Source organism: Conger conger, chromosome 12 (assembly GCF_963514075.1).
Source record: "Conger conger chromosome 12, fConCon1.1, whole genome shotgun sequence".
Lineage (NCBI taxonomy): Eukaryota > Metazoa > Chordata > Actinopteri > Anguilliformes > Congridae > Conger > Conger conger.
Window position 1 is genome coordinate 33,533,699 of NC_083771.1, and position 26,038 is coordinate 33,559,736.

The following is a 26,038-nucleotide window of genomic DNA, read 5'->3' on the forward strand; positions in this document are numbered from 1 at the left end:
AGAAAACTTACAGCTATAGTACAATCGCAGTAACATTTTGCAGCTGGTTTTGGATCTATCCTGAGTGAAATGTCAGTAGTAGTTGCCGATAAACAACATGGGATTATTTTAGGATAAATATTTCCAGCACTGTCACAGTTCACAAAAAGATTTAATGGAATTGAGAATGAAGAAATTAAATATTAATAAACATATTTCTAGTTAAACAAAGTTAAACTTTTAAAATGGAATGTTCTGGACATCTCTAAACATTCAACCTTTTTAGCAGTTTACACTTTCTTAACCATTTTTTCCACATCTATGCTAATCTCTTTCTGCATCTGGATATTTCCTGAACCAGGTCATGTTAAGTAGCTTGCCCAACAACACTGTCCTCCTGAAACTGTATGACGGAGCTGTGCTGGAGAACTACTTATTTTTCCCCTATTCAAATACAGAATGCTCTTCAGTACACCTTCCATTGATATGGTGATCAATTATAATTTTTTGTTATTTGTACATAGCCACTGTCCATATTAAGTAATTGTGTGGCATTTGTGGTTATGAATGTGCATAGATACCAGACCTTTCATGTTTTTATGCCTCCGAGCTGGCGACAGTGGATGAACTGATTTGATTTTTGTGGTCAAAGGTCAAGGACACTGGCTTCACGTCATTCTCGTGAACTCGATATCTCCGGAACGCCCTGAGGAAATATCTTCAAATTTGGCACAAATGTCCACTTGTACTCAAGGATGAGCTGATTAGAATTTGGTGGTCAAAGGTCAAGGTTGTTGTGACGTTGTGATGTTTTTGGAATTCATATGCTAATTATGATAAAATTTCATACAAATGTCTAATAGGATAAAATTATGAAGTGATGACATGTCCAAAAGTTCAATATTCAACTTCACTGTGACATAATGTTTTGCTTACCACTGTAGCTGAGAAACCGATCTTGGCTTATTTTGGTTGTTGATTGGTGATGTAATCATTAGTTGATATTTTACAGTGAAATCAAATATTTTTTATGGCCTTATCATTCCACTACTCTGCCTTTAACTAAATATTCAGGTTGTAATGAGAAAGATTTTTATTCAACATTTAATGTTTACATTATCGGTAACACAAATGACAAAGAAAAACCACATTAATTATTTAATGAAATGTATAAAGATAATAAAAATACATTAAGCTCTATTTGTTGTGGATTCATCAAGTTTATAAGATAGTTATTGCTGGACAGACAGGGATGTAAACTGGCGGCTATTTCGCTCTGGTTTATATTAGTTTGTCCCTTGCTAGCAGGCTAATTGTATAACAGTACAGAGATTTATCGTATCGGCCACTGAAGTCTGATCAGGCAGCTTTGTTTAGTTGGTTGTCAGAAGTCGCGGTGGACTTAAAGGTGTTTCTGCCATTGGAACGGAGCAGATTCATCCCCAGTATGAGACACTGATGTGTTGGGGATACAGCGGGGGGCTTGCTGCTTCTTTGCGTCCTGTGGGGGAGGTGGGGAGGGGGGTGGTCATGTGACGCGATGGTGAGTTGCAGTTTTCCTGGTTTTCCTCCTGAGAGATGTCACTTCCTCCCTCTGAGCCCTCGCGCTGCAGACAGTGCAGTGACTCAGCAGCCTGTCTGTGCCAGGCAGATGGGATTAGCTCTCGCCCAAGCAGAAGATGTATGCGCTCATACCGTGTTCTTCCTGCCTTATTGCCTTATTGTCGCTACAGTGGCCATAGCTGAAGCACTAGTTTCAGAATATATCAGGCATACCTTTGTGGTATTATTCTCGAGTTTGACCAGTGTCATAAATCACATGCGTTGTAACCAGAAACGTAATTGTTTATAAAAGGACATAATAATTCCCACCACATGCGATTTGAGCACTTGGGGTTTGTTATTTCTGTGTGTGTGTCAGCGGTGTGTCTTTCAAGGCAGACCTCAGTAATGAGCAGTCTGTGAGGGGTGAGTCAGGTTAAATCTGCAGCTGGTTACTGAGCGGATTGTCAGGTTGGCTGTTAAACGGACAACAAAAGACCCCCAAAGTTGTTAGTCACCTGACGGAAGACCAGCACAGACAGCATTTTGACGCCGAATAACAGGAGTGCTTGCAAATATCCTTTTGCAGATACTGTTTACATGGACAACAATTGACCAAGTTGTGTGACACAAGGTCTATAAAACCCTCTCTACAAAGAAGGTTGAGAATCTATAGACCGCAATGTGCAAATGACATCAAGAGCCGTCTCATAACGGTTCAGTTCTGAATCTGGTGTGCACCAAGATTCAGTTCTGAGACCAATGATATTTCTTTACTTTGACATGGGGTTATTTATTTCCAGAAGCCTGGAGGACCCACAACTCAGCACAACTCAGGTCAGGTTGAGGCCGAAGCCACAGGGAGACCCATAAATGTCTCAGTAATTTCCAAATCAGGCTGTTTTATGATAACCCAGCAAACACACCCAGAAGCTGCAGCTGCAAACTATGATGCTCCTTCATTATGAGCACTGAAGCTAGAGTACATGACACTGCATTCATTTAGCAGATGCTCTTATTCAGGGCAGCACACTATATAGGAGAAATGTAAGCGCATTCACACGATTAATATGAGCTAGGCTTTGCTAACAACATTCCCAGACCAGCTAGAAAAGATGCAAGATCAATAAAGTTCTAAAGTAAACATTCAAAATGCATACAGACTACATCCATCACAAGCACGAAGAAGAATAAACTAAAATATGATAGAAATATAGGCTAAAACCAGAAACATAAACATAGCCTGAATTCGTATAAAGGTGGGTATGCTAGGGGCGGGGGAGGGAGGGGAACTAAGAGGCAGTCTAGGGGTGGGTCTTCAGTCTGTGCCAATGATTCTGCTGTCCTGACTATTTTGGGAAGGTGTGTTCCACCGCCAGTACAGACGGGCATCATGCTCAGTGTGCGCTGCATATAACTAACTAAAGGGTGAGAAAAGAGAGAGACAAACACATGAAAATGACTTTAAGAAGGACATTTTGTTCTGCAGCAGAAGAGCTGAGTCATGGGGGTTCTGAGTGCTGACTCACACCACTTACCCCCCCCCCCCCCCTTGTCTTTTTTTATCTCTCCGTTGGAGTCCGGAGAGGGCAGTGGTGAGCAGCTCCACTCCTCCAGCTACGGGGGGGCATCTTGTCTCTCTTTCTCCTTGTCTCTCTCGCTCTGTCTTTCATGGCCGTCTCTCTGCCTTTCTCTCCCTCTCCCTGATGCTTTTTCCCTCTGTCTCCTGCCGAGCTGACGGGTCTGTCGGTCTGACTCATGACCGCAATCTCTGACCTTCTCCTTCGAGGCTGATTTGGCACACAGATTCTCGGGATATCACCTGATCTGATGATGCTATGGGGGGCGGGGGAGGAGCGATTAAAAAAACTGAACAGCAGTGCCTGTCTGAGGCTAGCTACACCGGAAGAGGAGTCTGATCACAGGCTCTGTATTTGTAGCATATTTCAGGTCCTGTAGTCTATTCGAGTGCTGAAGGGATCCATGTCGCTTATTCTGTAAGATGGCTGACCTCCTTGATGGCTGGTGGTAGTGTACTGCATGATGGGATATCCAACAGAGGGCGTTAATTTGATGGTCCGGTCATGTGTTTCATTTCCTGTGCTTGCGGTGCAGCTGTAAAAGAACGTTCCCATGATACCTTTTCGCTTTCAGGACCAATGTTGTGAGAAGAAATTATGCTTGGATGTGGCATGAGCACATGCACACACTAACAGACACACACAGAATACATTGTCTATGTTCTATGTTCTATAAATCCTGGTGATACTGCAACATCTTGACACTGAGAACAACATATGTTGTTCACGTGTTTTAATACCCAGTAGCTCCTGGGAATTTAATGTGGGGGTGAAAACTGTACCAGTGAAGCCCAGCTATAATTCATATAATAATGATAGAATTTCATACATATTACATTAAAATATTAAAGCCGGGGTTTTGCAACAGGTCTACAAGTGTTTACAAAGTGAAGTCGCTCAGAAACTAAGACTTTAACAGGAGTGAAAAGTGAAAGTTGTATTTTTCTTGACAAACATGATTCGCGGGTCCAGAATAGCGGCTTTTGTTGTGCTGCTCAGCACATAGCCTAACCACAGCCTTGAAGTGACGGGATTTTCTCTTGAGTGCTCCTTGTGGACTTTACAGTCTCACAATATTGCCTGTTGATGTGTGAACTCCACCTTTCCTTCTGTCCTTAAGGGGAGCCCATCAGTCTGGTGCAAAACAACAGCAAGTGCTACAACAGCAGTCCGCTATTTACAAATGAGTTCTAAAGCACGGACACTCATGATAAGAGACTTTCATCAGCCGAAGAGCACTGTGAAAACTGCCTCTGGCTTCTGCAGGTTTATTGGGGCTGTCGTATTATTATATATTTTGGTTTTAAAAATTCAGAGTAGTTACACAAGTTGCATGAGTGTGTCTGTATAGGAAATGATTGTGATTAAATCAACAGAGGGGTGTGAGATTTCAATTGTTCACAACCTGTTTCTATCTATTTTCCTTAACCAAGAATTATAATCTGTAAATATTTTAAAATGGCATTTATTGAGTTACGTTCAGGAAGTATTGGGGATAGTGGTTTTGTGTGTGTGTCCGCAGGTGTGTCCATATGCGAATGTGTGTGCCTCTGCGTATGTGCGTGTCTTGCAAATTAAACTTCAGCATGTTTCTTCATTGTTCCTGTTTGAATATTGTTAGCAGCTGTACAATCTACATTCATCACTCTCACCGCTAAAACCCTCAGCAACACATTCTGGCCTTTATCGTACCATTACAATGAATTCTGTCACTGGTATTAAGTGGAAGTGAGATGGTGTAGGAGTCAGGGCCAGTGAGTCAGAGTGAGAGAATTACTTCCTGATTTCAGTAAGTTCCTCTCTGAGTTTTTTAGAGGCTTCAGAGGAAATGCTCTAAATGCAGAGTGAAAGGTATACACTCACTGAGCACTTGTACACCGACTTATTCATGCGATTGTCTAATCAGCCAATTGTATGGGTCAGGAGCTTCAGTTAATGTTCACATCAATTATCAGAATGGGGAAAACATGTGATATAAGTGACTTTGACCTTGGAATGATTGTTGGTGGCAGACAGGGTGGTTTGAGTATCTCAGAAACTGCTGATCTCTTGGGATTTGCATGCACACTAGTCTCTAGAGTTTGTATATAATGGTGCGAAAAACAAAATTCATCCTGAGAGCAGCAGTTCTGCGGGCAAAAACACTTTGTTAAGGGGTAAGTGGAGAAGGGCCAGATTGGTCGAAGCTGACAGGAAGGTGACAGGAACACAAATAACCATGCATTAAAACAGTGATATGCAGAAATGCATCTCTGAACACAAAATGCACAAACCTCTAAGTGGATAGCCTACAGCAGCAGAAGACTTAAAGCTAAAAATAGTTTCGTTACTGAATAGGTAAACTCATAATGTTCATAATGATACATCAGGATATATCTGTTTATCGCCCTCAGCCACCCACACAGTTGTGTGTATTCATCTGGGGAATCTTTAAAAAGTATGTACAGTACCTAGCCCCAATTCAGACTTCATGTCCTTTTAAGAACACTTTGTCCCTTTTCCAAACAAGAGTTACTCTTATTTACATTTTATTTAGCCTTTATTTTACCCATTGAGATTCAAAATCTAATTTCCAAAGGAGACCTGTACAAATACTGTGTGTGGTACAGATGCATTTTCTTATCTATAAAATAAGGCACCCCCTGCTTAATATATTTTCTCAATAAATTGTTTAGGCCACTAAATTAATTTGGAGTGAAAGTTGAATGAAATGCGTATGTAATTATGGGACAATACCGTCATCTCCCAGTCTTACCACTAGGACAGCATGATTAAAGAGTATTTAATGTCTAGAAGTCAGACATAAGTGCTGTCGAAGGCTACTCTGCTGGAAGTTGGTGAAGAACAAAAAAAAAAAGAGATTTCATCCTGAGTCCATTTGAATGCAATATTAACAAGGTTCCTTTTTCAAAGTGACAACTCTTTGTCATAGCTCAGCAAAACGGTGAGTTTGAGAGGTGCGAATCTTTGGTGAACCTAAATCTGTTCAAAATGTTCAATTTCAATTGTTTTCAAAACACGATTATAGTAACTACTGTGCCTCCGGTCCCTGGTATGAGACAAATGGTGAGAACTCTTTGCAGCAAACATTCATTCTCTAGAATTCTCCAACTGTCAGACTCCATGATTCTCCTGCAAGCAGACCCAGAATCATTAAGTAAACAGATTCCTGAATTCTCGAACAGACTCCAAAATTTTCCAGAAACGGTCAAGACATAATACTCTCTTGGCCTTTGCTCTAAAAACCTCAGCGCCGTCAGTCTCCGGGAGACGGATCTCAGGGTCTTACTGGATGAGGCCCATCAAACTCACCCCGATGCTAAGGTCAGGGCACCGCAGTGAGTCAGTGCTGGGAAGTATTTGCGCAGCTGTTTGGACCACACCCTCCTGGTCTGCAGGAATACCAGTCCGTCCAGATGTGGTCTGTCTGTGGTCATGTGTGACGGAGGGGGGAGGGGGGAGGGGGTGAGCTGGCTCATGCGTGTCTGCTCCCTGAAGGGAGCTCATATAAGCTCCGGATCGGCATGTTTTTCCTCCCCCCGTTGTTTGACTGGTATGGGCTTTGTTCAGGTTGTTGGAGCATGTGTGGCATCGAGCCTGCAGTACTGTTGCGCTACACATTTACACATTAAATATTTCAGCTGCGCTAGAAGAGAGACTTTGACAAGGGCTTCGCACAACATCATATTTTTAACTTGTTTCACCTGAAAGCATTACTTCAGCTGAATGGAAGGGCGTTTTCAGAGGGGTGTTTTCACACTTGTACACTGTATATGTATATAGAGATCTCTATTAGTGTGATTATACTATTATACAACCAAACACAAAAATATAACCGTATCTTGAGTTATTTTTATGTTTTTTATTTATTTATTTATTTATTTTTATCTCTTAAGGATGTGATTTAGACAGCGGCCCTAAAAATATAGATGGTTCACCATCTCGTTTTGCACTGAATGACACAGAAGAGTAAATACAAATGCAAAAATAGAATAATGTTTCTTGACTGAGAACATGGAAACAAAGGACGATCCCGACAGTGCCTGTCTCCTTGAAAAGCTTGTAATTTCAGAAGCCATGCATTGTAAATATCTGATTTTCTTTGGATGCATTCAAAGTGGTTGGAGTTACTTTTGGAAACTTGGTTTGTTGAGTTATACTTTTGGTCAGAGGTTTTGTTTTTATGACATTGCTGAGAGCAAGGAGCTTCCATTATCTTATTTTAAGATGTGTCATGCTATAGCTGGTTGAAGATGCAATTTAGTCCAAATTTTTACACATATTTTTTCCACAAACGCATTAATTGTTGATATAAATAATGTAAAGAAAAGACACCATTTACAACGATAGTGCTGAACTTTGTACTGAAGTACTATGGCCAGATGAGACCCTGTTTTCCATCTTGGCCAGGCACTCCAGTGGGTGGTTTGGCATTTAATGAAGGATGTCACACCTACGGTGAAGTATTGTGGTGGACGTTTGATGCTTTGATGCTCTACATCTATGGGTCCTGGGGATCCTGACCTCCAGCAGGGACCAAGACATTTTGGCAAAGAAAATCTGAATCTGAAGCACCCTTGTAGCCTGGTGGCTAAGGTACAGTACATGACTGGGACCCGGAAGGATGGTAGTTCAAACCCCGGTGTAGCCACGATAAGAAAAGATGTGCATGGAGATGGATCCTTACCTTGATCATTTCAAGAGGATCTAACTGGCAATAAGGAGAGTACAGAGCTCAGAAGAAACACTTAATAAAACTGTCACTGAAATTTCGGTGCCTGGGTCATCTTCCTCAGAGTCAACACTTTTGACAGTCATGGCTATGAATCACCTTTTAAGTCCTCTTTCAGTTGCTGTGTTGAAGGGTGTTGGGCATTATTTTTGCACTAAAAAAAATCTGATTTCAATCAAAGAAGGCAGTTTTCAAGCCCAGCCTGAGGGAGCTGCTAGAATTCTCAAATATCTTCCCCAATATTTTCGCCAATCTCATAAAACACTAGTAGAACAGGACTGAGCAGCCATCTGTGATCTACTGTACTGTAGGTTTTTCAGTCCCACCCTTACAAAGCACACCTCATCCAACAGCTAGAGATCTTTTTGAGCTGCAAATTAATATGTATTAATTAAGGACAGAATGTGTAAGGACAGGATCAACCAACACTTAGCTTCCATTACAGTTAAGCCACAAACAACACTGACCGACTGTCAGCTGCAACAGAGAGTTCTTGTCCGGATGTACTATTCATGTTCATGCAAACTGGAAAATAATGCCACACTGGCAGTAGGACAGATGACTGCATCAGGGCAGACAGCTAGGGCACTATTCCCTCCAGGCTGTTGGCCACAACGGGGATTTTTACATTTTTATTTGTTCTGTGCTACCATGTGGGGAAATAATACTCAGCATGCCTCATAGCATTGCATAGTACTTATTTCGTTTTTAACATCATGGTGAAGTCACAGTTGATATCAACTAGGTATGCTCGATATTAAGTTTGAAGAAGGGAGAATCTCATTCTTGGAATTTACGTCCTCTACACGCATACTAGGCTCAATCTCAAAGAAGAGATGCGGCTTGCATTTCCGTCAATTTATTCATTTAGCTTATTTTGTGGTGGACAGTATGGATTGGCAGTCCGTCCAATTCAACAATATAAATATAAATATAGATCGAAACATCAGGGCATTCTTTCGGGATTTGTAATTGTGAAACAGGAGAGTATTTCATGCATCGGCAAAATGTCTATCAGGCACACAATAGTGTAGAGCAGCATACGTCAAGCCGAAGTCAGGTCTGGAACACAGTAGTTCGAGCCAAACTTGCTGATCGTCCGTCGCTCACTGCGTTTGCCACATATTTTCAACATTTAACGATGCGGAGGCGAAATGGTTGAATTTTAATCAAGATTCGATGAAACGATAGCGTGCTATTTTAGCCTGCTGCACCAAAGGGGAAGTTATGTGGCGAGGTAGGGGTAGGAGGCAGGATGTGAAAAGTTTCCCCTTTGATGCTTCGAGGGCGCTTTCTCCCTCGGACTTCTCAGGCTGGATGCAATGGTTTGTGGGAAATGCCTCCACATTTTAGCATGAAAGATGAGCTGGGATTCACCGAGGCAAAAGTTTTCTTCATAGCCTTTTTTTTTTTTTTTCAGTAAGTTGAGCAGAATGTGTTGGAGTGGCGTTTATCTTGACTTCGATAGTTCATTAGTTAGTGCACATTGGACTTAAAATTGGATTTGAATGCAATCCAAACCCCGGATATATATTTTTGAAACGCTGGAACAAAATCTGAGCTGCAGTGATGTGCTTTTGTGTGCTTATTCCCGGTTTTCTGTGAAGTGAATACAGGTAATTATTTTTATATGATGGAAGTAGTCCATTGTTATACTATGCTATGTTAGTCAGTATTTTGCAGCGGACGAGTAAAACGTTTACTGTTTTATGTAGCTTAAGGTTTAATTTAGTGATTTGCAAGATGTATTGTTTTTTCGATCCCGTTTTATTTAAATGGTTTCCTAGTCAAGTTTCTGAACGTGAAAGAGCAGTTACACAGTTGAAGATTAACAACCGAGTCAAATGAAGTTTCGTGTCAACTTTGCTGTATATCTTACGCGTATTACAAATAGATTTTTTTCTACCGTTCGTTGAAAAAATGGCAGCAATACTTTGCATTTGTGGCCAAATAAATTTGGACAGTTAATAAGCGCCGTTTCGGAGGTGTCAGTCACTGCTCGCCCTGTAGTTCAGTGTGGGGCAGAACTCGAAACATTTTCTTTAGCTCTTACTGCAATGGACTCTATAAAAAAAGAAGAATCTTGTTAAGAAATGTATGTAGCACGTGATGAATCGGAACCAGTTGTCTGCGTTTATCACACTTACGAGACTAGCAATAAATTGACCGAAATTAAATGTCCATTCACACTGAAACGCTTTGGTCGTCTTTCACAAATTGTTTAGGGGGAGAGTAAATCGGAAAGGGTTCCCCCTGTCAGTTTCAATACTTTCAAGTGGTGCTTAGAAGGGAAATTCCAGATTACTCGAATTTATAAAGCTCCTTTTGTCTTTCTGGTTTAAAAAACAAAAGAAGCAGTGACAAATTCTGAACATGCAAACACTCATTTTTGTAATACCTGTGGCAATCTACTTCTATTATTCTAACTGATAATAATTGTTCATTGTCACCCATTTCTGCATCACATCACTTAATTCACAACCTAAGGCAGGTGAAAGATGGAAATATATGAGTCTACAATTTTTGGACTGATAGGGCAAGGTGGCATACAAATCAGTTTTCATCTCCTCAGATCTTCAGTGAAGCACCTCACTCTGAAGGTGATGTGGATTCCGGTACCTTTCATTAAGTAGCAACGCCTTACATCCTGGCTTCATGTGTACTGCCTGCTGCTCTCGAACAACCTTGCACTTTCGAGTCTCTGTTAGCCCATCACTTTTAATGATCATTTAACAATAAATGCCAATAAATATTCTCTTAATGTGTTATGTCGTACACTGCGGTCAGTGCTCACAATGCAGTGATCTTATAATGTGAGAACAGTTTGCAGCACAGGCTTCATCCAGAGCGTTTTTAATTCATTCATTTATTCAGCTTAAAAGTCATCAGTTATTCTGGAGCAGAGACTTGTGGGAAAGTGTGGTAGTGCTTTGGAAACTCTTGAATAGAAGTTGATTTGTGCAGTTGTTTGAAGCTGGTCAGTGGCATAGCTTTCATTCCAGAAAGGGGACGGAGGAAGGCACTCCCTGCAGTCCTCTGGGTTTTCATTTTCCTCTTCCAAACTAAACATGTAAAGTGTATCTTTTGAACTGAGATTATAGGCTTCTTGTCTCTGCTCACTGGTCATATTACTTGAAGCGCTGCTCAGAGAATTGCTCTGAAGAAAATTCTGCTAGCTAATTTAATACAGAAAATTCCAATATTTCCTTAAGCTGTCTGACAGTAAGAACTGTGCATAGTGTATACTATCATTTCAGTCGCTTTCTTTCAGTAGCAGCAGTAGGTTTGCCCCCAGGGAAGCAGGTGTATTAAAATGTGTTCATTTATTTATGAAAGCTGCTTTTGATAGTTTATCAAATGTGGAAATGCAGTGAAGGATACCAACCCGCTATTCAGACAAGAGAGAATACAGAGGCTGCTTGACTAAGGTCCTCCAAGCCCTGACCATGGGCCATGTGAACTCACTGCAGTTATTCCCTTTTGTAACAAGGCATGAGAATCTGTAGGCTGCACTTGACAGTTGGAGATTCTCTCTGCTCTGTTGTAGAGCTGAACAATCCATCACTGGAACGGCTGAATTCCTCACCTGGTGTTAGAGCTTAATGTTGTCTTCAAGGAATTTCTCTCTCAGTATCGCCCTCTGAGTACCGGTGATATTAGCACCCCCCTCCCCCCAGTTATCTGCATCAAGCTGTTCTTGTCTTTTCGTTTATTTAGAAAAAACACTTTCCAAATGCTCAGTCTGCCCATTATTTATTATATTGAGTACTAGCCTATACTGGTATGCGGAACAGTATCATTGACAAAGTGGTCTGAAGGGCCAACCATAATTATTCCAATTTTACTGGTAAAGTTTGAACATTTAGAAAAGTTAATGTGCCCTCTTTAATTGCATGCCGTAATATGAAGATAAATTGGTGTAATTTTAAGCTGTATCATCTCGTATAATAGTAAAAAAAAAAAAAAAAAAAACGTTCTGTTGTTGTAAATGTCAGTGTAACTTGCATAAACGCATTTTTACTGTGTCTGCTTTCCTCCGGAATTCTGTTTGTTTGGTAGCATATCAAATTATTTAAATTTATATGGATAATTTCTTCAGAGCTAGTTTCAGCGCAGTGAAAGTACAGTAACACCACCAGTGAGAAGGCCCAGTTAGCCTTGAGATTGGAATAATCTGCCATGTTGCACTGTTGACTTTTGCATTTCCACATTGCAGAGTTGGGCAGTTCTGGATCATGGTTGACTGTTGCATTTCCACATTGCAGAGTTAGCAAGTTCTGGATCATGGTTGACTGTTGCATTTCCACATTGCAGAGTTGGGCAGTTCTGGATCATGGTTGGCTTTTGAGCATTTCCGCATTGCAGAGTTGGGCAGTTCTGGATCATGGTTGGCTTTTGAGCATTTCCACATTGCAGAGTTGGGCAGTTCTGGATCATGGTTGGCTTTTGAGCATTTCCACATTGCAGAGTTGGGCAGTTCTGGATAATGGTTGGCTTTTGAGCATTTCCACATTGCAGAGTTGGGCAGTTCTGGATCATGGTTGGCATTTGAGCATTTCCACATTGCAGAGTTGGGCAGTTCTGGATCATGGTTGGCTTTTGAGCATTTCCACATTGCAGAGTTGGGCAGTTCTGGATCATGGTTGGCCGTGGCCATGCAGCAGCAGACCCTGCACTCAGCTGCTGTCTTTGGGGCTGTTTGTTCTACTTAGAATAATGAAAATAATTCATGTGGTGTGTGACCCACATTGTAAGGAATTAGTGGAATTAGTTTTGCTACTTCAGATAAGTAATGATATCTCGGCAATGACTGAACTGAATTTTGTGAAGATGGTGTTGTCATTATAACCCAAAGTTTTTCATTCCATTTTAAAATGTTTTTTTTCCGCAAATACTTTTCAACAGTATAACCACTCATAACTCTATTACCCTTACTGTTGGGCAGGTCAAAGTCGTGGAGTCATGTAATTTCAGTTCCAGTGGTTTCTAATGAGGCCAGACCAGCATGCCAAATCTCATTAAAATCTTTGACGATGCTGTCCAAAAGTGTGGTGAATTGACATGGAATTACCCAATTATCTTTGCTATCCCTCGAGCTGAGAGATTCATACAGTACTTGCCCTGGGATCTTAATTATGGCAGTTTGAATAGAAACCAGGTAGTAACTGTCCCATATAATTCAATTCATGCCAACTGTCCAGATGGAACCTTCGTAAGAACCACTGTTCCGGGGTTTAAATCGTTAAAAGAAGGCATTTGTATTGTATTGATTCGTAGCCTAATTGTCTATAATTTACACTGTGTAGTGAGCACAAATGACCCAGCCATGGGCACAGTGCGCACACAGTACTGAATGCTCACATAACAGTCCTCTTTAGCTTGTATCGATACTGTAAATCCTACATCGTTTCAAGCAAAATCTGATCGGCTGCTAGCTGGATCCTGGAGAGATGGAGTCACTTTGCAAACGGAAGAGATGATTAATTATGAATTAACAAATTGAAAATAATGAGAAATATGCTTTAAAGACTGCCTTTCCAGGCGCTGCCTCTCCTCCCCATTGTACCCATAGCTGCCCCAGATGTTTATGTAGCAGATTGAAGGTGTAAAGTAATGGGGGTAGTTTTGGATGGCCTTGCTGCTGTATACTATACAATTATCTCAGGAGCTGGGGGGTAGTGCAGGAAAAATCCATCGCAGGTCAGGAGGAGTGGAACGCAGGGACCTTCAAACACGTCTGTGAGGCAGAACCGAACCAGCGAGGAGAGAATTGGCCCCACTAGCACAACTGCAGGAGAATAAAATGACCTTGGTCTTCATGCGAGACCTCATCCCGGTTCATCTCTGTGTTCTTCCAAACAGACTTCTGGAGCGTCCTCGTGGTGTGGGTCACTAATGGGAAATGGTCACAACAGCTCAGAGAGGTGAAATGGATTTTTAAAATGTGTTCATTTTGCTGTATCCCCATTTGCACAGGTCAGTCTGCGTGAGTGTGCGCTGGTGCTGTGGTAGGGTGTGTTGTGCGATGAGTCACTGCTCGGCCCAGTGTGTCTGCCCCCAAATCGCCTGTCGGTTGTTGTTGCCGGAGAGCCTCCTCACACGGGGGGCTGCTGCATTCATACCTAATTGGGGTCTCAGTGAAGATATCTTGGTCCAAATTACAATAGCCAAATTACCATAACCAATTACCTAGGGCCAAGTACCATAGCTGAGCCCCAAAGGCTTATATGTTTTCAAGCTGTTTATTGTGAGCTGCAAAGATGCAAAGGTTGTCATAATTGTGGTCAATCTAAACGTGTCTTGGATGCTTGATACAAAGGGCTGGAGACTCGTACATTTTTTCCAGTATTTGGTTGGAATACATTTAGACATTTTTATGCATACAGTATAAACAAGCTTGTAGTGCCTGCAAAGCAGATGTCGGGAACTGACAGTACTCTGAAAACAGCGCCCTCTGCTGGGCATGAAGGTAAAATGATCACTCTGTGTGCTGTACTTCATTGTTAGCTACCTGTGGTCAACACAGGCGAAACGGGTTTGCGTAAATTCTGCTTGACATCGGTATAGTACACTGTAGCTGCTTGAAGATGATTGATGCTTGATCATTTAAAATCCTGATCTTAAACAGTGTTGTTTACTTCAGAGCACAGCACACAGTGTTCTGTTTTATAAATGATTAGGACTAGCTGTTCCTGCAGGTTGTAACCAGTAGCTTTGTTGTTCCTTTGTATGCCTAATGCACACTTAATGAGCAGGGAAAGTAATTATTGCTGTTCATCATATCAGCTATTATAATAATGAATAACCTGTAATGTAAACATTGCTGAAGAGGGTGCCCAGGGAACATGCTCTTTAATGTTCTGCCCAATATTCAGATACTGTTTGGCATGGTTTCTGACATTTTTACATCTGTATTTAGCCAATTAGCAGACCCGCAGTACCCACAGTTAGCGTTCAATGCTACAGTGGGTGCAAGTGGAAGATAGAACATTCCATGCTCTATCTAGATTTGCGCATAGATGGGACTAGTTTGCTGTAGTTTAGCTGTCTGTGAATCTATATGCAGTTTAAATCAGTGTGTTTTCAACCTGCTGTGGAGTAATGTGTGTGTGAGTATGTGTGCGTGTGGCTTTTTTGCCTTGTCATTTCCACTGTTGCTGTGAATTGGATAGTTTAGTTAGCACTCTTTCTAGGCACTAGCAAGCTTTCCCTGTCATAACGAGGCGTCTCTCTTCTTTCTCCACTGTAAACTAAGCATCAGCCAGCCTGTCCTATCCTCGCTCTGTTTAGACATCTTAGGCATAGCAAGTCCTCTTATGTTTAGAATAGGCTAGTCCTCTTATGTTTGGAATAGGGCGGTAAACGGAGAAAGCTTATCCCAAGTTACAGTTTAGAATTAATTTGTTTCCATAGTATACCCCTCTTGTAGACTAGGCTGTTTGCTAACATCTAACAGTGGTTTGGGTTGGTGTAAGTATGAAAGTCTTTTCCTCATGTAGGCATTGGCTGTTTCAGGATTTCACTATGTGGTGTTCATTCGGCAGCAACAAATGCAGCGTAGACTTTCCCCCCCAGAGTTTCTGCCTTCTAGCAAGACAGTGAAGCATGTCTTCTCACTCACTCCAGCCCAGTAGAGCGTCAGTAGCAGGTCTGTGGAACGCGGTTGCTTCGGAAATGTTCCTGCTGTTCCCTTTCATATCCAACAGGTGGCACTGTAGTGTAATCTTAGTTCTTTTTGCCAAATGCCAAACTTCAAAGTCAACAAAAGATGTCTCCATGTTGAAATTGGGAAACGCGCTTTGCATTTACATAATCAGCAACGCTGTTAATTTCTTTCTAATGGCGTTTAGTGAGCGGTATTTGCAAAAGCCTTGGGCTGCTTAATTTCACGCGTACATGTTTTGTAATTTTCTCATTGAGAAATGATGCTGCTATTTTGCGCTACAATGTATGTCATTTGGATTATGGTTTTATGTCTGACGGGTCAAAGATGGCGATTGTGTGTTCCACTGTGTGCTGTAGTATTGAATAGGCAGCGGCTTTATGACATCATTATTTCTCATCCTGAGGGTTACGGATGAGGTTAATGCTTGATTAACTAATAGGCAGTAAACACAACATACAGGCCACTGTCTTTTTGCCATAGATGTCAAGCCTAACTAGCTGCAGATTAATGAAAGTTGCCACCAGATGCTAATGGTGGCCTAATGTCTGCGGTGTTAAATGAACCTATGTCACACATTAGCACACACGCTTGTGTTCATTTAGGGAGACGTGTCCTTTGCTTTGTGCCTTCTTGTTAATGAGTCTGAGCCCCGACAAAAGGGAACCATGTCGGGGGGAAGGTCTGCACTCTGCACAATTGCACCCAAATTATTTTAATTTCTCATAATTTGGCGTGTGCCAAATGGGAGCGCAGGACTGGGTGGGGATGTGGCTTCCTTCCACAGGATAATTACTCTGTCCCTCACCCATTAGCTGGGCCCGTGGGAATAATAACAAGCCTGGCTGTGTGTTCCTTGCCCTCTTATCCGTGCAAGCGTTTGACCGTTTCAGATGAACACTGATCCACAGTCACGGAGGTCTCTCCTGCGCGTTCCGTTCCGTTACGTAACCCAACCCTGCCGACTGCATTTATTTTATCAACACTCCCAACTGACTGCTTTTCCACTCCGTTTGCCTCTGATGCGCCCTGCTGAATTGTGCTCTTTTGGGCTGTAAGGCAGTGCCACAAACACGAGCTAAGGAGTGAAAAAGGCTGTGGTTAATCGACCAATCGGCTAGTTATCCAGGAGTGCCAAATAACTCACTTAATGCAAAGATCAAAATATTCATGACGATTTTCATCAGATGACAAATTCCGGTCTACCAACCAATTAATGGGGAATCTAGGCACACGTTGCGGGAGTAGTTTCACCCTTCTTTAGGAAATACTCAATAAATATTTTGTAATTTTGATAAAGTGTTTTCTCAGGGGTATTTCTTTTTCATTTCTGGCACTTGTCCTGTCATTTGCCATTACCCGTTTTGATTGGGTTCCTTTTCCTCACTCCGTGTCCTGTGTACACTGTGCGGAGGCTCTGTCGCCTGGCTCTGTGTGTGAGATGCGGGCGCTGAAAGCTTTTTATTGCCTCTCAGCCTGTCAGAGAGCCAGGGCTGTAATCAGGCAGCAGGCGGGGGAATGCAGTTGACACAAAATGGAGTAACGAAGGGCAGAAATTATAACGGTAATAAACGGACACTTATGCCGCTGAAGACCGCTCGAGTGCTCGCCTTTTCAGACGCCGAACTGAAATGTTTGTCTCCATTTGAAATTAAATATTGAAACAGATGAAACCCATCGCTTTAAATGTTGACAGTTTCATTGCTATGCTTGACATGCTGGTTTTCATACTGCAAACAAAATAATCATTCTTCAAATGTTTATTTATTTATTATTATAATTTTTTTCATATTCTTGTGTAAGTTTGGGTGGGGGATTGGCGCAGACAGTCTTAAAGAGCCAGTGAGAATTCCTTACGGATGTAATAACTAGACATGTAAATTGACAGATTTTCTTTTGGTCTCTTTGGGTCCGGTGAGAAAAGTAGAGAGAAATTGATCTGATGAGATCATTTTTACGACATTAACTACCAAGCCTTAAATATATGTGTAAAAGTACAGCGACAACAAGGTCTGCTGTTGGTTCCGTTTAGCTGACTGCCGCTGCCAGGGAACTCCCTGGGCGCTGCTAGCATCCTTTACCTCCAGCTTTCTGCTGCTCACTGGAAATGTGAGTTTAAAACGTAACGGAAGTTTTAACAGACACACTAACTGGTGCTTAGCGTGTAAGAGAGTCTGTGACTCCAGCCTCTGGTCTGTCCCTCTTCCTAATACTGTGCATTACTAGATCAGGAGCCAGTCGCAGGCAAGAATGCCTGATGTCCAAGTGACCTATAGGGAGTATCAAATGGTACTGTATAAAATACACTACACGCACACACACCTCTGTGAAGCTAAACGCCTTTCCTTCCACAGCAGAAATACTGTAAGAGTACAGTCTAAAGATGTGCCCCCTTTACAAAGGTGTTCCTGCTGGAGCTAATGAACCAGCTCTTCATGGGTTTGAACATGACGTGATGGTAGTGTGTGTTTGAACATGACGTGGCGGTAGTGTGTTTGAGCCTCACAGTGACGGTAGTGTGTTTGAACATGATGTGATGGTAGTGTGTTTGAGCCTCACAGTGACGGTAGTGTGTTTGAGCCTCACAGTGACAGTAGTGTGTTTGAGCCTCACAGTGACAGTAGTGTGTTTGAGCCTCACAGTGATGGTAGTGTGTTCGAGCCTCACAGTGACCCCCGTGCTCTGACGTGTCTCCCGCTCTCCCTCGCGTGTGCTGCAGCGATGCGGGGCTGAAGGACGTGCTGTCGGACTGGGACTCGGACATGGGCAGCACGGAGAGGCTGAAGGAGAGCAGCGATGCCGTCCACAACGGCAGCAAGAGCGACCAGGAGGCCGCCCGCCGCCTGGCCCGCCGCCTCTACCACCTGGAGGGCTTCCGCCGCTCCGACGTGGCCAAGCACCTGGGCAAGAAGTGAGTGCACACCCCCGCAACACTCAGCCTGACTTCCCCCTAACTCCCCGGGCTGTGCTTCACCAAAAAAAAGCCACGGTCCATTTCTGATGAATCACATTTTTCTGTAGGTGGGGTCCAAACTAGAGGTGGCAATTCAAGCCAACTCAAACATAACATGACCGCGAACACAATACTGGTTGATTCTGGCTGGAAGCAATCAGACTGCACGACTCCAGCCTCATCAGTTATAACTTCCCTTTCCTCGTTCCACGTGTGGGAACATGGTGGAATTGAGGTCCACGTGTGCGAGCATGGTGGAATTTTGTGGTGTGGTGCTTGGATGAATAATGCTGTCATCCTGTGTTGCTCTCTGGGAGAGTAGCCAGGACGGAGTATGCCTTGAGAAAGCCTCAGGACATGGTACACCTGGAGAATTTCAGGAGGTTTGCATGCATTCAATCTACACCGTGACTCATTCCGCTACCCAAAATAAACCTGTAATAATTTTGGATGGCTTTGGGTTTTAGCCCTGCGTTGTGCCCGTCATTATGAAATGCTGTCATATTGGGATGAAGTAGAATCAAATTTTGCTGTTTAAAAGGATTGGTATGTTAACTTTCGGCCAGTGTGCTTTTCGATCCGTGCTTTTTTTTCCGCCACGTTGCCAGACGACTTGGATTCCAGCGATGCTTCCAATCTCCTAATGCTGCAGGTCAGCCCCCTTCCTGGGGCCCAGCCCAGACCCAGCCACGGCCGGCCAGAACCGGCCAGAAACTCTGGGGGAATTATAGGCGGACCTGTAATGTCTGTCCAAGTACCCTCCCAACAACAGTGGTTCAGATTTCCCTACATGCATAACAGAATGGACCTGGCTCTAATGGAAGCCAAGGCCTGCTTTGCCTTTGTTCGGAAAGGTACACACAGTAACACTCCGATTAATGTTGCCATTTCTGCATTCTCTTTAAACAAATTTTATGACAGGAACCTTCCACTTAACTTGCTTGTGGCTGCATCCCACTGCTTTTTCTATGTTTAGCTGTTCAGCTGTCTCAGTGATGCATGTTAAAGTTTCGTTTTTTTTTTAAGCGCAAAAAAAAATGAAAGAAAAGAAAGACGTAGGTGTTGCACACTACCCAGGCCAGAAGGTAAAAGTCACAACCAAAAAAAGGTTCACACCTCTCTCTCTGTCCACCCCTCTCACTTCTGAAGTGCCCTATGTTTGAACGTTATGGTGAACAGACCAGGGGAAAACGGCAATGCAGTATAGTATTGCAATACGTTTTATGCGGTAGAGTTTTGATAGTCGCGCCAAGTATCAATATTTTATTGAAATATATAATTTTTAATGGCTGTTATTTTTATGTTTTTAATTGCATGACTGAGGCGAAGAACCACCACAGGCAGAATCCATTAAATTCTGCCTGTAACCGCAGATCTCCTCGTGGATTTACGTTATCCCTGCCATTTACCTGGCAACATGTTCCAGACTAGTATCTGGAAAACAACCACTACCGTTCTTTTAGTTTTCAATAGAAGGTAAACGTTACTTCACGACTCCTGCATGTACTTCAGGATTCCAAACACCCCAAACCGTAGATAGGGTCCAGCACCCTGACATTCAGTCCAGACCCTCACATTCTAGTAGCAAGCCAAATGTGCTGCCAAATGCAACTTACTATTCAAACTTAGTATGCAACATTTTTGCATGCTGCTAGTGTACTCTCCTCAACACCTGGCTCAAAATGTATTAAGTGTATTATTTAATGTATTATTAAATGTATAATAATAATAATAATAACAATAATAATAATAATAATTATTATTATTATTATTATTATTATGATAACTATTTGTATCGCACTTTTTGAGCATACAGCACAAACTGCCTTACAGCAGTGAAAAACGAATACCATAAAAATGGATGCAATGCCATAAGAGACAACACATTACTTAAGATCAAATAAAAATAAAAAGTGAATACATTTATAAAACGGGGCGACATGGCTCAGGCAGTAAGAGCAGTTGTCTGGCAATCGGAGGGTTGCCGGTTCGATCCCCCGCCCGGGCTGTGTCGAAGTGTCACTGAGCAAGACACCTAACCCCTAAATGCTCCTGACGAGCTGGTCGGGGCCTTGCATGGCAGCCAATCGCCGTCAGTGTGTGAGTGTGTGTATGAATGGGTGAATGGAGAAGCATCAATTGTACAGCGCTTTGGATAAAGGCGCTATATAAATGCCTGCCATTTACCATTTACCATAAAACGAATAATGTAAACATATTCAATGTTATTATTTTCCTATAGACACCCCACAGAACAACAGAGGGGGGGGAAAGGAAATACTAGTCCCCTGATAGCACATTAGGTAAGCGACTCCCCAGGGGGACTCCCCTGTTCTATCTGGGACGGGTGACCCCTGCTGGCACGCAGGAGAAAAGACAGCGAGCGCACAGCTGCACGTTAATCCCCACCCCCCCGCTTTATCTGTAATGCTGTGGGAAGAAAGCCCCATCGAGCCAAGACTGCGGTGTCATTCTCGTTTCAGTCAATAAATTCATTTGAACATTAATTTCAGCCGATGGCTCGGGTCATCATCCGCGCAGGCAGCTGTGTCACAGGCGTTAGTGTCGGGGGAGCAGCCATTACTTAATTAACGGGTCAGTTGCCATTTCAGCTGTTGGTTTTTCCCAAATGTCACCTATGAACTGACGTAAGGGGGTTAAGTGCCTCCAGTTGTTATTGTAAGGTGTAACCTTTGGGACTCCAGCGGACCCTCCCAGCGCGGTCATCAGCCTGCGGTCCTCTGGTTCTCACTGTTATTAAAACACTGCGGTCCTCTGGTTCTCACTGTTATTAAAACACTGCAGGGCCTTTAAATCCCAGGTTATACAACGGACCCGTAAGATTGAAATAATTTTAAGATGTTATGTTCATACTGGCCGGCGGCACGGATGGTGCAGTGGGTAGCACTGCCGCCTCACAGCAAGGAGGTCCTGGGTTCGAATCCCCGTCGGCCGGGGCCTCTCTGTGCGGAGTTTGCATGTTCTCCCCCGTGTCTGCGTGGGTTTCCTCCGGGTACTCCGGTTTCCTCCCACAGTCCAAAGACATGCAGGTTAGGCTGATTGGAGAGTCTAAATTGCCCATAGGTATGAGTGTGTGAGTGAATGGTGTGTGTGCCCTGTGATGGACTGGCGACCTGTCCAGGGTGTATTCCTGCCTTTCGCCCAATGTATGCTGGGATAGGCTCCAGCCCCCCTGCGACCCTGTTCAGGATAAGCGGGTTAAGATAATGGATGGATGGATGGATGTTCATACTGCACTCGTGTTCGTATGAACTGCACTCAGTCTGTAAAAATGTATCATTTTTTTTATAGAAGCATTGCTGTCCTGAACTAACCTTTTTGATATCAGTTAGGTTCCCTGTCATCACTGGGGAAATAAGAGAGAAACGCCTACCTCATACATTTCAGCTGCTCTGTTTCCAGGCTCAGCTGGTAGAATCAGACAAGCCTCCTCGCTAAAAACTCCCGACACGTTACCGTGGCCTGTGGGATCTCTCATGCCAATGTCGAGTGAAGCGAAGGCTCGTTTGAAGTTCCTTGGCCGCATGCTCGAAAAACCTTGGGAAATATATTGAGCATTGACGAGGAGGAGTCTTTAAATACACCCTAGATATATCGTCTAACCTGAAGGACACTGGTGCGCACTAGTTGCGTTGTCCATTGGGCAATCGCCAGGGGGCGCAGTAGCAGCAGTATGCGGTGAAGTAGGCCTTCAGGCCCGTTGTTGGAGAGGACACGGCGCGAGGGGAACTGTGTTGTGTGATATGAGTGATGTGAGGACGGCTTTAGCGCGGTTCGTCACCACCATTGTTAGACGCTCGCAGCTTACCTCACACCAGCTGCACATCCAGAAGTGTGAAAGCCAGGCCGCCTCGTTTGTGTTCCTCCCCGATGTATCTATCCATGGGTGCGGTATGGAGCCTCCTCAGCGTGAGAGGTGCCGTTCCCCCGGCCGGGGATGTGAGGAGGGGCATCCTCTGTCTCCGTGCACGTCACACACCACCACCCCCCCCCTCCCCTCCCCCTCCCCCGTTCCCGAAGAGCCGCGGTCCTCAGGCAGCGAGCCCAGCGCCCCGGCCCTCTTCCTCCTGCGCATCGTTTGTTGATTTGGACTGGAGAGTTGTGTGAGTGCATGTGTGGGTGTTTATATAAACCATGGTTGTTGTTTTTTTTTTTTTTTTTTTTTTCTCTCCTATTTTTCCCTTCAAACCAACAGTACAATGAATGAAATATTGTGGCCTGTTGCATTATGCATGACGGTGATACGTGAAGTGCACAGAAGACGCACAGCTGTATGCATACACACATTCACACACCCCACTGACCTCTGACCAATGTACAATATTGTATGTGTGGGTTGTCAGTTTTATGTGCTAATAATGGTTCAGTTGGGAGACATCCCAGCCGGTGGGGTTTGTCCGTGAGCCCAGATCTAAAAGCGGCCTTCTTGTTTTCCCGCAGCAACGAGTTCAGCAAGATGGTTGCCGAAGAGTACCTCACCTTTTTTGAATTTACAGGGATGACATTGGACCAATCTCTCAGGTACATTTCCACCTCTTATACTGGTTTACCTGCTAACTGTGTGCTGTAGCTTGTATAACCTTTATACTGCCTGACCATTGGCAGTCTTGGAATGGATGTCTTTGGAACATTCTCAAAGTTTTCATTTCATTTAGGTTACTTTTCAGTGATTTTTCTTTTTGGCTCTCAACTTGCCCATTTTAGATCCAGCATGAGGTTTGATTTACTTCTTTTAATCAACGTACTTGTGTAACTTGGGTGTGTTTATTGCTCCCTTTTTTGCATCCATGGTAATGATGAGAATGAGGCTGTATGTGTGATATTAAATGGAGTTAGTCATGCCCTGTTCATTTGACCTCTGTCAAGTCTGTAACTCTGAGGTTCTGCTCTGTTGATAAAGTGATTGGCACCTCCCCTGAAGCAGCTACCCCTGAACATAGCTAGGACAGTGCTGCATTAATGTTGCCTCCAGGAATATCACAGTGTAGGCTGGATTTATTATTGGACATGGCATTGTACAGGGCTAGAAGGGTGTGGAAGAACTTGTGGTTGTGATGTTATGGAACGACAAGTCCGTTGCCTTGGTTCTCCGTGGCCTGCAAAAACAAATGATTTGGTCCAAAAAAAAAAAGTCATGGGTCTTTGATTTGGAAAAATGACCAGTGCTAGTTGGCGGAGGATTTCTCATGTCTGCCAATTATGTTTTGTTAGGTTTCCAGGCTTGTGAGCACATATCTGCGGCACTGCTCTGTTGCTTTAGTAACGGCTCAGGAGCAGTTGAGCCGCATGCGTTGCTGGGGTTGGGGGTTGTAGGGGGGGTAGTAGGGGTTGGTCCACGGTTGGTCCGGGTTTTGCCCAGGGTTGGTCCGGGGTTGGCCCGGGTTTGATCCTGGGTTGGCCTGGGTTTGATCCGGGTTGGCCCATGTCTGCAGCGTGCGAAGGAAAGTCCCCCAAAGCAACGGCACCGTCTGCACAGAACGGGCTGTCCGTGACCAGCGAGAGACTGGGCTCCGCTGCTCATTTGAGAGAGTGCAGTTCATCCACAGCAAGGGCACTCTCGTTTCACGTACATATTTTTGTTGTGGATTTCCACAAGGTCATTGGAAGTGAAGAGGACCCTGAGAGAGAGAGAGAGAGAGTGAGCGAGGGAAAGAGAGCGAGAAAAAAGCGAGCAGGAGAGGGGAGAAGCCGCGATGCGGCGCGTGGGAGTGTAGGCACAAATTATCTGGAAGCAGCTGAACAAAACAGGACATTTGAAAAAAAAAAAAAAAAAAGATGATGTAATTGAAGCATTTGGCCTCTGAACAAAGCACGGCATCGCTGCTTCAGTGTGATGGCAAAGACGCGGCTTTCTGACGAGTGGGAAATCGCTTGACCCGTTACGTAGTCCGCCCTCTGCGGGCAGGGGAGAGCGCCACCATCAGGCCGCACGCCAAGCGTTCTAACTTTGTCCTGGAAACCACTTCCCCGGTCATGCGTGTGCGTGTCTGAGGGTGTGTGTGTGTGCCTTCGCGTGCGTGTAAATCCCTGTATGTTTCTGTATGCCTACGTTCTAGTGCCTGTGTTTGCTTGTGTGGGCGTATGCGTGTGATGGTCCTGGATTTTTACATGCCATTGCGTTTCCTCTGATGTTGCTATGTGTGATTGCTCTCCCTTGAATTAGTAAATAACTTAATGTCCTCTATGTGTATGGTATGTGTGACTGCACATAAATATTCATAGTCACTTTTTCCCCCCACTCTCTCCCCCTACAGATGCTTCTTAAAAGCTTTTGCACTAATGGGCGAAACCCAGGAAAGAGAGCGGGTTCTGATCCACTTCTCCAATAGATACTATCAGTGTAACCCCGCCACCATCACCTCACAAGGTATTATTTTCACTTCTGCTGTCCGCCATGTGCTGTGTGTTCTCAGAACCAGCAATGTAATGAGCTCTGTTAGTTTTATGTGCTACTGCAACCGATGCTGCACTGAGTTTGAAGTCCAGGGGCTGTTGCATGTGTTTCTGTATGTTATTGCATGTATCTGTTGGTCAATGCCATTACATTTATTACACTGCGTGAAAAGGGACCTGTGTGTTGTGTGGTGTTAATAATCCAGGAGTGCGTTTGGACGTGCGCTCTGTTTCTACCTTTCTGCGTTCTGAGGGACTGACAGTGCTGTCGGAAGGTGTCTGGGCATCGCAGTGTGAACTTGGCTATTCCGCTTTCCTTCCACATGTAATTTCTCACCCGCACACTAGTGTGTTCGGAAAACGCTGGAATATCCACCCAACGCTTTTCTGCCCATCACCTGATAATCGTATTTCTTTCAACTTTAAGCTTTGGATCTGGGAAAAGCGGAGCAGCAGGGGCAAGGCGGGATACTGGAGTGTTAGTCAGCACGCCATAACACTTCAAATAACTGTTACCCTTGAAGTAACGGTCTGCCTATAATAAACACCATGGTCAGACAGTTTATTGATGAACGGCGCCCTTGAATGAATAATGATGAGATTATTCAATGCAATATGGTACTTTGGAAGCTGAAAATTAGAACTCAATCATAGGATCCTCTTGAGAAATGAAATGGTGGCATGTTACGGAGAAAATGTGAATATAAGTTTGAAAAATGAAACCTGTTCATGATCTAATTCAGGCTTCCTTAGTTCACCACAGTACTGTCGTGTCTTTTCCATAGCAACAGTCTTAGTAACAACAAGTCCATCTGACCAGCAAATGGGTGAAGGCTAAAACTGTCTTCTGGTTGCTAAGAGTGTTGCCATGGAAGCGATGTTACACTTTGACCCTGTGCAGGCATAGATGTAAAGGCACTCATGAATTAGCAGAGCCCCTGCATCTCACAATATGAATATAAATGTTTTTTAATGGTGTTTAACATTAGTCTCGTACTGGATTTCCAGCATTATCAGGCCACATCCTTATTGAGTGCTCAAACGTTTGTATGTCTTTGAAGGCAGGAGACTGCAACCTTTATGAAGAGCTCTGATTACATGGGTCTTAACTGAACTCAACTGTATGATGAACACAAGTGTGTTTATAACAGCTTATTTCATTGCTGGTTCGATCT

General features: G+C 43.6%; 1 protein-coding gene across 2 annotated transcripts in view; it reads left to right on the forward strand.

The window, feature by feature from the left end:
- Positions 1 to 26,038, forward strand: part of LOC133141731 (PH and SEC7 domain-containing protein 3-like) — a 108,865-nt gene that overhangs the window by 9,755 nt on the left and 73,072 nt on the right. The window contains exons 1-4 of one of the 2 annotated variants that reach the window (XM_061262407.1): positions 9,224 to 9,449; positions 18,216 to 18,407; positions 22,911 to 22,991; positions 24,725 to 24,837. In XM_061262407.1, the coding sequence (XP_061118391.1) occupies positions 18,259 to 18,407; positions 22,911 to 22,991; positions 24,725 to 24,837 (343 nt within the window). In that variant the 5' untranslated portion in view covers positions 9,224 to 9,449; positions 18,216 to 18,258. Of the gene's footprint in view, positions 1 to 9,223; positions 9,450 to 18,215; positions 18,408 to 22,910; positions 22,992 to 24,724; positions 24,838 to 26,038 lie in introns of those variants that run through there. The other variant, XM_061262406.1, reaches the window with a different exon arrangement.